Genomic DNA, 15488 nt, shown 5'->3' on the forward strand with positions numbered 1-15488 from the left:
ACCCATTGAGCATGTTTGGGACTGGATGAAGCGTCGTCTCACGCGGTCTGCACGTCCAGCAGGAACGCTGGTCCAACTGAGGCGCCAGGTGGAAATGGCATGGCAAGCCGTTCCACAGGACTACATCCAGCATCTCTACGATCGTCTCCATGGGAGAATAGCAGCCTGCATTGCTGCGAGATGTGGATATACACTGTACTAGTGCCGACACTGTGCATGCTCTGTTGCCTGTGTCTATGTGGCTGTGGTTCTGTCAGTGTGATCATGTGATGTATCTGACCCCAGGAATGTGTCAATAAAGTTTCCCCTTCCTGGGGCAATGAATTCACGGTGTTCTTATTTCAATTTCCAGGAGTGTATTAGTACATCTACATCTAAATCTACATAGATACTCCACAAGCCACTAGACGCAGGGTACCCTGTACAATTACTAGTTAAATAGAGCGAGGGAGAAATAACTGTCTGTATACCTCCGTATGTCCCCTAATTTCCCGTATCTTATCTTCGTGGTTCTTACGCGCAATGTATGTTGGCAGCAGTACAATCGTTTGCCAGTCAGTTTCAAATGCCGGTTCTTTAAATTTTTTGCCTCCCCTACAGGTATTCCCATTTGAGATGCCGAAGCAGCTCCCTAACAATTACGTGTTGTTCAAACGTACTGGTAACAAATCTAGCAGCCCGCCTCTGAACTAGTTCGATGTCTTTCCTCAATCCTACCTGGTATGGATCCCAAAACACTCGAGTAGTACGCAAGAATTGGTCACACCAGTGTCCTGCATGCGGTATTTACGTGTGAACCACTCTTTCCTAAAATTCTCCTAATAAACCGAAGTCGAACATTCGCCTTCCATTTCATTGTTGAAATTAATTATTTGTAAAATCCGCTATTACAGGTTCTGTCCTATAGCCATATTCAAGTGGAACACTGCTTATCTCAGAATTTTAAAAATATGAAACATGCCTCACTGACTTCGAACGATTTCGTGTAATAGGGCGAGGAGAAGCTGGATGTTCCTTCGGCCACATTGCGGAACAAATTGTGAGGAATGTAGCCATTGTACATGACAGCTGACAGTGGTCGTCACGGAAATGTACGGTCGCAAGGAGACCGGCCTTCGGACATCCACGTGCACTACCGAGAGGGAAGACCTTCGTGTTCGGTGTCTGACACTGGCGCATCATAGGGGTGCATCTGCAGCAGCAATTCGAACAGCAAGTGGCTCCACAGTGAAACAACAAACTGTTACAAATCGGTTACTTCAAGGACAGCTCCGAGTGAGGCGCCCTGTAGCGTGAATTCCACTGACCTCAGATCACCGCCATTTCTGACTTTAGTCGTTTTCTGAAGGGCAGGGTGAAGGTCAGTTGTATTTTCTTATGAAAGCTGGTTCTACCTCTGCTTTAGTGATGGCCGTGTATTGGCTACAAGGAAACCGGTTGAGAGCCTTCAACCAATGTGACTGTGTACTAAAAGTGTGGCGTGCGTACTGTAAGACCTTCGGTACACACACACCATCAGATTATTTGACTTGTCGCTCTAACGAAGTAGACGAGTGTCAGCAATATGTCTCGTGGTCTTATCGTGGCGTGTTTATCTTCTGCCGTTAGGTCAGACGATAGAAATGCCCCTTGCACACTTAGAGTAGCAGATTGACGGTGACCAACTTTAAACAGAATTTGATTAATTTTCACACACATTTATTAAAATAATAACAAGCATAAAAATAACTTGGTTTTCAATTGACAATCTGAAGATCCTTTGGGTCTTGGTACATTAATCTTATTCTCACATCTCTGATATTTGACAAAGTTTCTATATATTTCTCTTCATGGCTATGTACAGGAATATGGTAATCTTATAAGGCACAGACTGAAACTTGACTATAGACTGGTGCAGACAAATGCAGACTAATGAAGATTAATGCAGACTGACTAATCGGAGGTCTGTACACTAGCTATAATACCTCGAGCGTACAGGTATCACTGCGCGAGTGTGATCCGCAAGGAGAAAAGGTTCTACAATAGCAGAAATCTCATTGGCTGTGTTACATATTAATACTCGGATCGGCGGAAGCAGAATTTGGTCCGTCTCTAAGGCAGCGCCATCTCGTAGTGCGGGGACGGACGAGCGCTGCATCTGTGCTGTTGTGCTTAGCGGGGTGCGCTCTAGCGGGAAAGTTGTGTGCACGCTGACTACTCGGAACTACATATACAACAAAACGCTTCTGTAGCCAGGGTGTGGGACGCGATTTCGTATGACATCAGGAGCACTCCCGTGGTTATCCCATGTACCCTGGCTGCAAATTTATACATCAGTCTGGTGATTCGACCTGTTGTGTTGCCATTCACGAACAGCATTCCAGGTGGTGTTCTCCAACAGGATAATGGTAGCGCACACACCGCTGTTGTAACCCAACATGCTCTACAGAATGTCGACTTCTCGCCTTTGCCTGCTCGATCACCAGATCTGTCTCCAGTGGGATATCATCGGACGACAATTCCAGCGTCATCCACAAACAACATTATCAGCCCCTGTATTGCCCAATAAAATGCAACAAGCATGGAACTCAATCCCACAAACAGACATCCGGCACCTTTACAACACAATGCATGCACGTTTGCGTGCTTGCATTCAACATTCTGGTGGTTCCGGCGGTTATTAATATACCAACATTTCTCATTTGCAATGGCGTTACTCGTGCTTACATGAACCTGCGGCGTTGCAATGTTTATCACTTAAATGTATCACCTAGACAAATGAATTCCCGAAATTTCATTACTTTTTGGTACTGCGATTTTTTCCTCCCAGTGTATCTAACAGTCCAGAACCGCATTGCTGCGACGGTCGCAGTTTCGAATCCTGCCTTGGGCATGGATGTGTGTAATGTCCTTAGGTTAGTTAGGTTTAAGTAGTTCTACGTCTAGGGGACTGATGACCTCAGATGTTAAGTCCCATAGTGCTCAGAGCCATTTGAACAATTTTAGTGTATATAAGTCTTTCCTGCCGAGTTCAGTTCTGCTGATTCAAACAAAATATCCAATAGCCTGGGAAAGAGAATTTATCTCATCAACGACAATTAGATATAGACTACAAGTAAAATTACCGATTTACGGAACTATCAGTTTAGTAAGTCACAGCTGCAAAATACTAACACGAATTCTTTACGGACGAATGGAAAAACTGATGGAAGCCGACCTCGGGGAAGATCAATTTGGATTCCGTAGAAATGTTGGAACACGTGAGACAATACTAACCCAACGACTTACCTTAGAAGAAAGATTAAGTAAAGGTAAACCTACTTTTCTAGCATTTGTAGGCTTAGAGAAAGCTTTTGACAATGTTGATTGGAATACTCTCTTACAAATTCTGAAGGTGGCAGGGGTAAAATACAGGGAGCGAAAGGCTATTTACAACTGGTACAGAAAGCAGATGGCTGTTATAAGAGTCGAGGGGTATGAAAGGGAAGCAGTGGTTGGGAAGGAAATGAGACAGGGTTGTAGCCTCTCCCCGATGCTATTCAATCTGTATATTGAGCAAGCAATAAACGAAACAAAATAAAAGTTCGGAGTAGGTATTAAAATCCATGGCGAAGAAATAAAAACATTGAGGTTCACCAATGACCTTGTAATTCTGTCAGAGACAACGAAGGACTTGGAAGAGCAGTTGAACGAAATACACAGTGTGTTGAAAGGAGGGTATAAGATGAACATCAACAAAAGAAAATCAAGGATAATGGAATGTAGTCGAATTAAGTCGGGTGATGCTTAGAGAATTAAATTCGGAAATTAGACATTTAAAGTAGTAAAGGAGTTTTGCTATTTGGGAAGCAAAATAACTGATGATGGTCGAAGTAGAGAGGATATAAAATGTAGACTGGCAATGGCAAGGAAAGCGTTTCTGAAGAAGATGAATTTGTTAACATCGAGTATAGATTTAAATATCAGGTACTCGTTTCTGAAGATATTTGTATGGAGTGTAGCCATGTATGGAAGTGAAACTTGTACGATAAATAGTTTAGACAAGAAGAGAATAGAAGCTTTCGAAATGTGGTTCTACAGAAGTATGCTGAAGATTAGATGGGTAGATCACATAACTAATGAGGAGGTATTGAATAGAATTAGGGAGAAGAGGAGCTTGTAGCACAGCTTGACTAGAAGAAGGGATCGGTTGGTAGGACATGTTCTGAGACATCGAGGGATCACCAATTTAGTACTGGAGGGCAGCGTGGAGGGTAGAAATCGTAGATGGAGACCAAGAGATGAATACGCTAAGCAGATTCAGAAGGATGTAGGCTGCAGTAGGTACTGGGAGATGAAGAAGCTTGCACAGGATAGAGTAGCAAGGAGAGCTGCATCAAACCAGTCTCAGAACCGAAAACCACAACAACACAACGACTAAAAACTGGTGATGCACCATTGCGCTTTTGATTCCCAGATGTTATAGGCGCATTGTGTTGAAATAATTGTTTAACACTAATAACGTGACAAAAAATTTCTCCTACAATAGTTTGCTGGTGTATGATGCAGTGTATGAACAGAGCGCACTGAAGATCTTAGCCCTGATCACTGAACATAGTAAAATTACGGCACACAGCAGCTAGGTGACTATAGACGTGCGAACATCTCTAGTATTCGAAACATAATATTTCAATTGAATCTGTATCGCAACGTCTCATGTTCCATACGTTTGTCATGCATATTCAAGTACATTCGTTTATTCATACTGAGTGTGTAGGGGCGACCTGTATCTACTTTCTTAGGAGAAGAAGAACCTCTTAGACAAGATCGCAACAAAACACTGAAACACTGTATTGTGGGTGACCGGTTTCGATATAAAACTATGTTACCATCATCGGATCTGTAATAACACTACAAATGCTGCAACAATTTGTTATACAAATAATGCCAAATTAACCCATAGAGGAATCAATGATAACATACCATCGTACAGGTTATTGTAAACATCTTGTGCCAGATGCACACAAAATCTTTCCATTAAGTCTCCAGATGCACAATATTTGACATGAATGATGTGTTGGTACGTCAAAATTTAAAGTTGAAATTACTATGTACGCAAATCGCCACAACATTGCATCCAAATGGTAACACGTCATGAGTACTAGGGTGCCATAGGACTGACTGTCAACAGCCATTGCTTGAGATGAACTGAGAACAAGTGCGACAGGTGTCGCTGCCATGCATAGTTTCTACCATGCTGTCATTTAGGTAATTGCAGTTTTGTGATGACATCATGCATTCATTGTAAATATTTTATATAGGATGTCATAACTGCTCGAGGTCTTGCGGTAGCGTTCTCGCTTCTCGCGCACGGGATCGGGGATTTCCCCTGCCCCGAGATGACTGGGTGTTGTGTCGTCTTCATTATCATCATCCATCCCCGTTACGGTCGGAGGAAGGCAATGGCAAACCACCTCCCCTAGCACCTTGTCTAGTACGGCAGTGCGAGTTCCTCGCATCGTCCCCTATTCTCCTCATCATCAACCATATTTTGTCACGAAGTAATAACCAAGAAGTTTTTTAGCATTTCAGAACATTTTCTATTTGAAATCATAGTCGGTTTTAAATTAACTTCTAATGGTAGAAACCATGCACTGCAGTGACAGTGTCGTACTTGTTGTCACTTCATCTCATGCATTGGCTGTTGACAGTCAGTTCTGTGGCGCCCTAGTAGGCTGACGTGTGATCATATCGATGCAATGTTGTGGCGATTTGCGTACTAAGAAATTTCAGCTTTTACTTTTGGCGCGCCAACACATAGTTCACGTCATATGTTGTGCATCTGGAAATTTAATGGAAAGTTTTTGTGTGCATCTGGCACAAGATGCTTATAATAACCTGGACGATGTTATGTTGTCATTTATTCCTCTATGGGTTAATTTGGCATTATTTGTATAACAGGTTGTAGCACCTTTTGCAATCTTGTTACAGATCTGATGATGGTTACATAGTTTTACCGAAACCAGTCATCCACAATACAGCGTTTTATTGCGATCTTGGCTAAGAAGTTTTTCTTCTCTTAAGGAAAATAAAATCAGCTGCATAACAAATGACATCCTGAGACTGGAGCAATTCGGCTTCAGGAATCACCACTCCACAACACAACAACTCTTACGGGTCGTTGAACATATGACACATGGCTTCAACACAAACAAAGCAACAGGGGTGGTGTTCCTGGACATCGAAAAGGCTTTCGACCGTCTATGGCACAACGGCCTCATTCGCAAACTCAACGACGCGGGATTCCCCGACGGGGTGGTTCGTCTAATACACTCATACCTCACAGACAGGAGTTTCAACACTGACGTGCAGGGAAAACAATCAACACGACGCCGTATACACGTGAGAGTACCCCGTGGAAGCATCCTAGGGCCCCTACTGTTTAACCTCTACATAAAAGATCTCCAAACCACACACAACACAACGATGGCAATCTACGCGGATGACACTGCCATCCTCGCGCAAGATTGGAAACCATCAAACATTACGCCACGCCTACAGACTGCACTCAGAGTGGCTGAGCCATGGTTGGAGAAATGGCGTGTTAGAGTAAACGTCGACAAGTGGGAAGCCGTTCTGTTAACTAGAAGAACGAAGCAACTGCACAAACACCGATACTGCAGACCAATAACTCTACATACACGCCCAATACGTTTCCGTGAGAAAGTCAAATTCCTCGGTGTCTGGCTGGACCGGAAATTACTCTGGGGGGACCACATACAACACATGAACAACGAAGCTAGCGCGAGGCTCAAACAGCTCTACCCTATGCTCAACAGGCGTAGCACACTGAACAGAAGGGTGTCGAGGTCCATGTACGTGACACTTATTCGACCCCTGATGACGTACGCAGCTCCTGTCTGGGGATACGCTGCGCCCACACTTCTGCGCCGTCTGCAGCTCATAAAAAGCAAAGTACTCAAAATCATAAGGAATGCTCCACGATACACACGCATCACAGACCTTCGCCTAGAATACCGACTTGAGACTATCACCGAGGTAATCCACAAACTCACCACAACACTATAGATAAACTCCAGACATTCGCGGAACCCGTTTATTCTGAATCTGGGGAACTACGGCCACAACCATAAATGGAAATATAAAATACCAAAAGACATACTTGCAAAGGACCTAACGTCTATATCCGATCTCCCACTACTATATAACGATCTCCATTGTCCCAGGAATGTAGCAGCTGCAGCAACTGGGATGTATCGCCATCGGTTGCCACGGTAATGATGGATGATACTCACACTAAATAATCCAACCTTGCATGAACTATCGCAGCTAGTAAGCCACTACTGCTCTTACTACCCATCCCACTGTCGCAGAGGTTTTTTTTCCCACGGCACGAGCCTTGTCACTTTTTACCCTCTGCTCTTCAAATCGCTACCCTCACTCGCGTTTCGTCCACTATCTATCGTCCACTATCACCTGATGGACCGTGTTAATGCGTAGTCTTACCCAGACGGATAACATCACAGCCCAGCATCCTGTGATCCACTTACTAGGTAACTAACATGTTGACGGAGGTGACAGTAAAACTTTTGGTCTGGTCACCACGTTGGTGCGGGCGTTGAGGGGACCCATCTCTATTTTTTTTTTTTTTTTTTTTTTTTAAGTTGCTATTGACGGGTGAGACGAACTGACGTCACCGGATCCAGCACGCGAGCTGTAGCCTCGTGACCCCTCACCTACATTTTTTTGTTTAAATCCTGTGTCTTACCTGCTCCGATCACTCTATTCGCCTATCAGAAGATCGTTTTTTATTTCCTTTCTGACAAGGATACTGAAGTTTCGTCGCTTGGTGGTGGCCACGTCTTTGCTCCCTCAGGCGTGAAATCGCGCTCTACACTCCGCCGCCCAATTTTGAAACGCCACTGGCGCCAGCCGCCAGCCAGAAGGCCGGAAAGGTCACCGGCGGAGTACTCGAGAGTCCGGAAGCCGCTGCGGGCGGCGCCGAGCGCCCGCCAGTGGATGTAGTGGACAGCTGCCGCCGCCAGAGGCGCTGCTGCGGCCGCGGCCGGCGCGGCGCTGCGGCGTCGGCGGGTCCGCCTCGGCGTCTCAGTCTGGCGGCGGGCGCGAGACGTGCGTGGTAGCCGCTCTGCTCTGGCGAGGAGAAGTTCCGCGAGTGGACGCCGAACCACGGAGACGACGCCGGCATGAGTGTCCGGCGAGCGGCCGCAGCGCTGCGCAGCCCCGCAAGGTACTGTGCGTCGCCCGCGTGTGCTTCTCCCTGTCTGTTCGCTGTCCACGATGACCGCATGCAGACACGCAAAAGAATTTTACCGCAGAGCCATAAGGAAAAGCTGCACTGAAATCTATCTCTTCGTCACTCTCCAGACTTCCGCGAAGTTTCCTTTTGGTCTTATCCACCTCCGAAATTCGATCAGCGTGCAGGCAGCCACTAATAGAAGCCCTGGTTTCAATCCCCGGTACTATAGTCAGGCATTTGAACTTCCTGAGAGGAATCATCTCAGCCTCTTGAGGACAGCAGAGAAGACACCTGAAGCAGAAGCAGCTGTTATTTGGAAAACCGATATTAACAACTGAGAGAACCTCTTGCTAAGCGCACTCCAGTATTGCCGTCCAGGCTTAAACATCGATCGACTACCGACTATGGGTCCCTTGGATCTTACCGGGAAAAATATTCTCATTAATTCAATTTTTAAAATTTTTCATTTTTTCGCCATATCAGGTTTCATGTTCAGTTGCTAAACAGCGGCTGAATAGCAGGTGAACAGTCCAACATACGTAATATAGTAAGACTGCGTGTTAGACAAGCACTGCAGGCCGGTGTGGCCGTGCGGTTCTAGGCGCTTCAGTCTGGAACTGCGTGACCACTACGGCCGTAGGTTCGAATCCTGCTTCGGGCATGGATGTGTGTGATGTCCTTAGGTTAGTTAGGTTTAAGTAGTTCTAAGTTCTAGGGGACTGATGACCACAGATGTTAAGTCCCATAGTGCTCAGAGCCATTTAGACAAACACTCGAATACAGCCAGAACAGCGTTGTTCGCGGAAGGCAAGAATCGGTGTCAGATTACCACCCGGAATTTAGTATTTAGCCAGTCATAACAACTGAATAGTGACTCTTTAGGGCGCTACAGTCTGGAACCGCACGACTGCGACGGTCACAGGTTCGAATCCTGCCTCGGGCATGGATATGTGTGATGTCCTTAGGTTAGTTAGGTTCATGTAGTTCTGAGTTCCAGGGGACTGATGACCTCAGAAATTAAGTCCCATAGTGCTCAGAGACATTTTTTGACTCTTTAACTACGAGCAACCCACTTCGTTGCAGCTAAACAGTTCCTTAGGCGAAGAAAGAAACTTTCACTCCGCAGGAGTGCGAACTGTTTTAAAACTTACTAGTAGATTAAATGTGCCGGATTAGCACTCGAACTTGTAACCTTGCCTAGTTGTAATAGTAGTTGTAGCAGCATTAGGACAGAGGTAGTTGCCTAACTGAAGTTGTGAGGGCCTGGATAGACCAATCAGCAAGGTTTCTGGTTAAAACCCCGTTCCGGTTCACTTTCTTAATCTTCCAGGAAGTTTTAATGATTTTATTCTGACGGAGGGGTATAGTAGTCAAGGCAAGTGACTTTCATTTGCAAGGATCGGTATTGAAATCTATCTTCGGCTCTCTAGACTCAATTTTTTTCCGTTCTTCATCAAATCAGCTGGAGCATACGCTAAGACGGTTCCATGTTCTGTCCGAGTTTTTATTAGTTTTAACGGCTCGTCGGTGACAGGACGTTAATTTTTAATCGTGCTTCCTCTAATAACAGCTTTTTTAGCCGAGGAACCCATATTTCCTTCTGAAGTTTTTCATCATGGTGACGGGAGGGAGTTGACATAGCAGTTGCGAAGCTCAGAGTGAAACGCTCAGGGAGAGAACCTTTAAGTGAGATGAACTGTTTAATTTTATGACTTTCTGATGCAGAACCACACTGCTGAAAAATGTTTCACAGGTAAATACACCTTGCCCGATTTAATGGGGCCTTACAAAATTACTGAAGGAATACTAGCTGAAATGAAGCCCGTTATTCAACGTTGAAGTCTTGAAGTAGCGACAATTTGTTGCAGAGATAAAAAGGGGTGCTGGAATGGTAATCAGTCCTTATACAGCTTGATACATGGGCGTATAGCGCCAGGTGGAGCACAAAAAGTGATCCGAGAGCTTCCAACGCTGTGATTGATGGATTAAATTGCCTTATGAAATCTGATCCTCTACTGAGAAGGAATCAATGCCGATCTTTAAAAGTAAATGATAACTTAGTCGGATACTGACAGGACAATTAGTTGACCGTACCTTTACCGTAAGGATTATCCCACGATTCGGCTGAAGCGACGCAAGGAAATGACGGAAAACTTAAATCCGTATGGTCGGATGGAGAATCGAACCCCGTCCCTTGCAATAAAAACTCAGTGTCATAACTGCCTCCGTTTTGCACTCATGATTATTTTATCACTCGTATTGAAGAGAACAGTTCTCGTATTATTGATGTCCCCTTTATATTCAGACTACATCCTACTATCTCTAAGTGGTTATGTAATATGCGACGGCAATCGAGTGTAATAATTTGGTTAGCACTGAGCAGCATTGAACTAGGACATAAATAAAATTGGACAAGATGTTGGACGTGTATAGGTATCACGACTATCATTTCTGTACTTCCCCAGTTACTGTACGAATGCTCAGTGTATAGTTTCCACGTACAGCTTTTGTAGTGTATCATTCTATTTTAGGAGAAGGAAAACGTGTGCAGCACAAAAGACAGAGGAAATTGTGATGCGTCCTAATTCAGCTGTTTTTCCTCGGCAAGATTTACATCGTAAGCAGCTGCCGCTTCACACAAGGCCAGTGACTTAGTCCACTGCCGAATGAAGTAATAACTAACGGTGTGTATACAAAGTTGTTGAAATGATTTGGTGCACCTCAGTCAGTGTGATCGAGTAGCGTTCCCCACTGCAACTTAATTGTTGTTCGCCATTGGACCCATCTGAATGCCGCCTGTTTATTAGAATTCATTAGTGGTACATCCTTACTGCACTCTCTCTTATCACCCATGCCTGTTACGTGTAAATCAGTACCACGAATCTTTGCAGTGGTGAAATGATAGTGAAATCCGTTACTGTACATATGCGATAGAAGTGCTTCTGTGGCCGAAGAGGTTTGGTGGTATTTTAATTGCATGCACTATCAAGAAGTCTCCATTTTTATTTTTGTAAGTATGGCTTGCCTGACATTAATATTGGTGTGCTACAATCTAGCTCGTAGTTATTCCTGTAGAAAACTGAAGTTTTAGTCCTACATTTTCAGTTTCGGAGAACCTTCAGGTACGCGTTCTCCGAAAATCAGATTAGAAGATCCAAACAGATCTCTTCTGTTGTACTGGTTTCTTCTCTTTTCATCTGTAATACGAGCACCACTTCCAGGACGAGAAATGGTGCAAGATTTATTGCCATACTCGGTTTCGCTTTGCAAATCATCAACCAGCGTGCCCAAGACAGAGACTGGTAACGCGCCGTGACTAAACAGACATTCGCCCACCTGCTGCTTCCTCGTTTGTAAGATACGCCAATTCACTTGCTACTAAACTACTTACCTACTGTGAACAAGTTTTAACTGCTACACCGGAGAGTTGAGCGTAATGGTTCCGTTCTGGTGAAATTTTTCATAACTGTTCGCTAGAAGTTAGTTGGCAACGAACACTGTAATTTGGAGGATTTTTCAGACTACACCGTGCGTTTTTGCAATTATTTTCTGTTGAAATAGATACCTGGAAGCCTTATTTTTTAAATAACCGCAACAAGGCTCCTCTTATATAACAGTGCTAAATTGGCGTCCCTGCTCTACTCGTAATATGATTAGAAGTTGTGTGCATTTTGAGTGAACAAGATATTCGTCCACTTGCTGTCACCTAGTCTACAAGATATGCCAGTTCACTCGCTACTAAATTAGTAACCTACTGTGAACTAGTCGTAACATGATAGCGGAGAGTTGAGCATAACGGTTCAGTTCTGGTGAGATTTTTCATAGATGCTTTCTAGAAGTTAGTTAACAACAAACACGATAACTTGGAGAATTTTGAAGACAACACCGTGCGGTTTTGTAATTCTTTTGAATTAGTTATCAGGATGCCTTATTGAAGAAATAACCAAAACCAGAGCAATCTATAGCACAGTGCTAAACTCCCGCCCTTGCTCTGTTTGTTACAGGAATAGACGCTATGTGCTATTTGTGCGACGTTCGGTGTGCGTGTGACTTAGTCATTGGTGTATGTTTGCTGTAAACTAGTCATCACTGCTTATTTCAAGCAGAGTGTGTATTTCCGTCTCTATTATTCCTGAAAACAACTTTTTTTTAATTGCTGCACTCCCTGGTCTCTGGCGCAAAACCTCGGGCACATACGCGCCCTGTAGTGGATACGACAGACAAAGGAACTGCTTAACAGGATAACATACTCCCGGAACATCATGTGGCAAAAATATCACTCGTTTGACATCTGGCGCGTAACATTCGCAGTACCGATAGAACATCGGTGAGCGTTCAAGGCCTTTGTTAGAAGACCGAAGGCGTGATAATCGCATGGCTAGAGATCAGAACTATAGGGCGGGTGCTCTAGTGTCTCCCATCCTTTTCAGTTGACCACTTGCGATAAGGGGATGTGTGTTGTCATGAAGCAGCACCCCTCGTCATGGTGGTTTTCGACAGACATGCTTCGCCATTCACATTCATCATTCTCCAATGGATGTCTACCGGTGGTTTCCTTCGGCAGCAAAGAACAGAATAACAGCTCGCTTGTCTTGTTTGGATGCTTTTGTTAATAACGTCGCCATAGTTCGCTTATCCGCATTTACCGCACGCACGACGGAAAGACACGAATGCCGCTCTAATCTCTTGATTATATGTCGATGCCTATACACCCGTATTAGAGTCGCGCTACGTTGCTTATACGCTGCGGCAACGCCCTGAAACGGAAAATTTTTAATCGCCCTATATCTATACATATGATATGCATACCAATGACGCATGATAAAAATTATTGTCAGGCGTAATATAGTATTACCGCTTATCACGAGTAACTTAAAAGACAATGAAACGTCAAAAAACAGATGATGTCTTATCTGTATAACCAGCTTGTAAAATCACAACTGTTTTTAAAACATGTTCTCAATGTGTATGTTTAGAGTCTAGTGATGTGAATTGGGTGCATTTACTCACCTATCCTCAATAATAACTGCAGAACTGTTTTCATGACTGACACAAGAGAGAGAGCTTGATTTGATTAATATTATATCTGTAGGTTATCGTTACTGCATCTACAAAAGTAATAGACGCGTAAGGATGTTGCCAACGCTACGATTGCTGTGAATGTTCTGGTTATTCAGTTTGTGACTCGTTTCCTGCTTGGGGGACGCACGGCGCGTAACCAGCACTGTGTTTGCCGAAAGCTTATGCTGTCCACTTTGCGGCACCCGTGACGTCGGGTTATTTGGAGCGGTGCTCTGCTTTCAACAGTAACAACAAAAACAGCAACGAGAGGACTGCACTTAACTTTTCCTTCTCTCTCTGTTCGCTCTTTAAATCTGAGATACGCAAAGATGACAAGAGGCGAGATAACTATCGTTACGTCATCACCAGTGAACGCGTCCTGAGCCTGGCACTAGGTGTATAGCGTCAGCCGATGTTATTCTTCTGAATTTCGCCCTATAGTGCTCATAACTACAGCCCCTGGGCTAGTCTCTGTCTGATATGGTAAGGGGTGAGTGAACTCAAGAAGACTTCTTTTCCATGTCTAAATTTCAGTATACGACAAGATATGAGAGTAGCTTCCGTAAATTCTGAAAATGTTTCGGTAAAGTTCTTTCAGAAAGTAATGTCTCAAAGCCTGCATCAGAAAGTTCGTTATTAGAACGAAAATGGAAATTAGCATTCCTCCCTTCAAAACTTTGTATTTACGTCCTAAGTATCCTCTATAATCGCACAGCAAGTCACCGTGTTGTAGGCTGCCTGCAATAGTAGTCGCAGCGTCGGCAATTTTATCACACACGATGTGGTAACGCACACAGAAGAATTTTATAGATATAGCTGCCTGCTGTAAAAGTCTACGATCTCCTATTAAATTCACAAGCTACTTGCTTGACGATAATGCCAATCACAGAGACTTTCTTTCCCTAAGCTCCTCGTCATTAGCAACTTTATTGTAAACATGGGAAAAGAGTAGTTTGTTTATCAAAGACTAGCTGAAGTTTTATATAAGTGTTCTGAGATAAGCTTAAGCTGTAAATTTTAAGATTCGCTGCAGTGCATATTAATGAGTGTGAAAGACGAGGAAGAGGGGGAGGCGGGGGAGGGGCGGACAGGGGAGGGGAACTGAAATTCCTTCTTCGTGATCCACAGGAACACTGCTGCGGCATCGCTTCCAGTCCGCAAGCGTGAATGATTCCTAAACTTCGATTCAATTAGTGCAGCAGTACTGTACTTTTAAAATGAAATTGTAGAATTTGTACTGCCTTGGTTGGAGGAGTATGTGCAAACTTCTAACTACACTTGATATCGTCGGAACCAGCTGCGAACATAGTACTTCAGGGAGGTGCAGCTCTAATATGGTGGCTGGATTAGCAATGGAAATGCCTCGCCGAGAGCTAAAAGGCCGGTCACAATACGTAGTTGCAGGAACGTCGACCTGTCAGGCGTGCAAGCAGTGTCAACTACAGCAAATCGAAATACACAACAAACAGATCTGAAAATCTGTAATGTAGAAAAGAAGGAACTTCAATTAATTCACAATTCCGTCAATTTCATTTCGTGAAGATGTAACTCATGATGGCTCTATCGGATTTCTAGGTGTCACGCAAACTCTGAAACGTCTTCCACGCCTAATTATGAATAATACTGATGTTCAGCAGTTTCTGGACTGTATTCTGATTAATTTCAGTTATATTAACTGCAACAGGAATCAGAGTTGTTTAACATTATTTATTCTCAGTCGTAAGGACAACACTTCTGCCAGCTCATGTGATGTGTTTCATCCTGCTATTCTATATTTATCCCCATCTTAATTTCTGACAGTTTCCAAAGGGGTGACATAACCTCTCATCTGCCAGGAAATACACTCCTGGAAATGGAAAAAAGAACACATTGACACCGGTGTGTCAGACCCACCATATTTGCTCCGGACACTGCGAGGAGGCTGTACAGGCAATGATCACACGCACGGCACAGCGGACACACCAGGAACCGCGGTGTTGGCTGTCGAATGGCGCTAGCTGCGCAGCATTTGTGCGCCGCCGCCGTCAGTGTCAGCCAGTTTGCCATGGCATACGGAGCTCCATCGCAGTCTTTAACAGTGGTAGCATGCCGCGACAGCGTGGACGTGAACCGTATGTGCAGTTGACGGACTTTGAGCGAGGGCGTATAGTGGGCATGCGGGAGGCCGGGTGGACGTACCGCCGAATTGCTC

General features: G+C 44.3%; 1 protein-coding gene across 1 annotated transcript in view; it reads left to right on the forward strand.

The window, feature by feature from the left end:
• The first annotated feature begins 8079 nt into the window (after positions 1–8079).
• The window catches only part of LOC126278179 (collagen alpha-1(IX) chain-like), a 1015797-nt gene continuing 1008388 nt past the window's right edge, over positions 8080–15488 (forward strand). The window contains exon 1 of the mRNA XM_049978085.1: positions 8080–8227. Within this exon, the coding sequence (XP_049834042.1) occupies positions 8184–8227 (44 nt within the window). The 5' untranslated portion in view covers positions 8080–8183. The remainder of the gene's footprint in view (positions 8228–15488) is intronic.

The sequence above is a fragment of the Schistocerca gregaria genome, chromosome 6, assembly GCF_023897955.1.
Source record: "Schistocerca gregaria isolate iqSchGreg1 chromosome 6, iqSchGreg1.2, whole genome shotgun sequence".
Taxonomy (NCBI): Eukaryota; Metazoa; Arthropoda; class Insecta; order Orthoptera; family Acrididae; genus Schistocerca; species Schistocerca gregaria.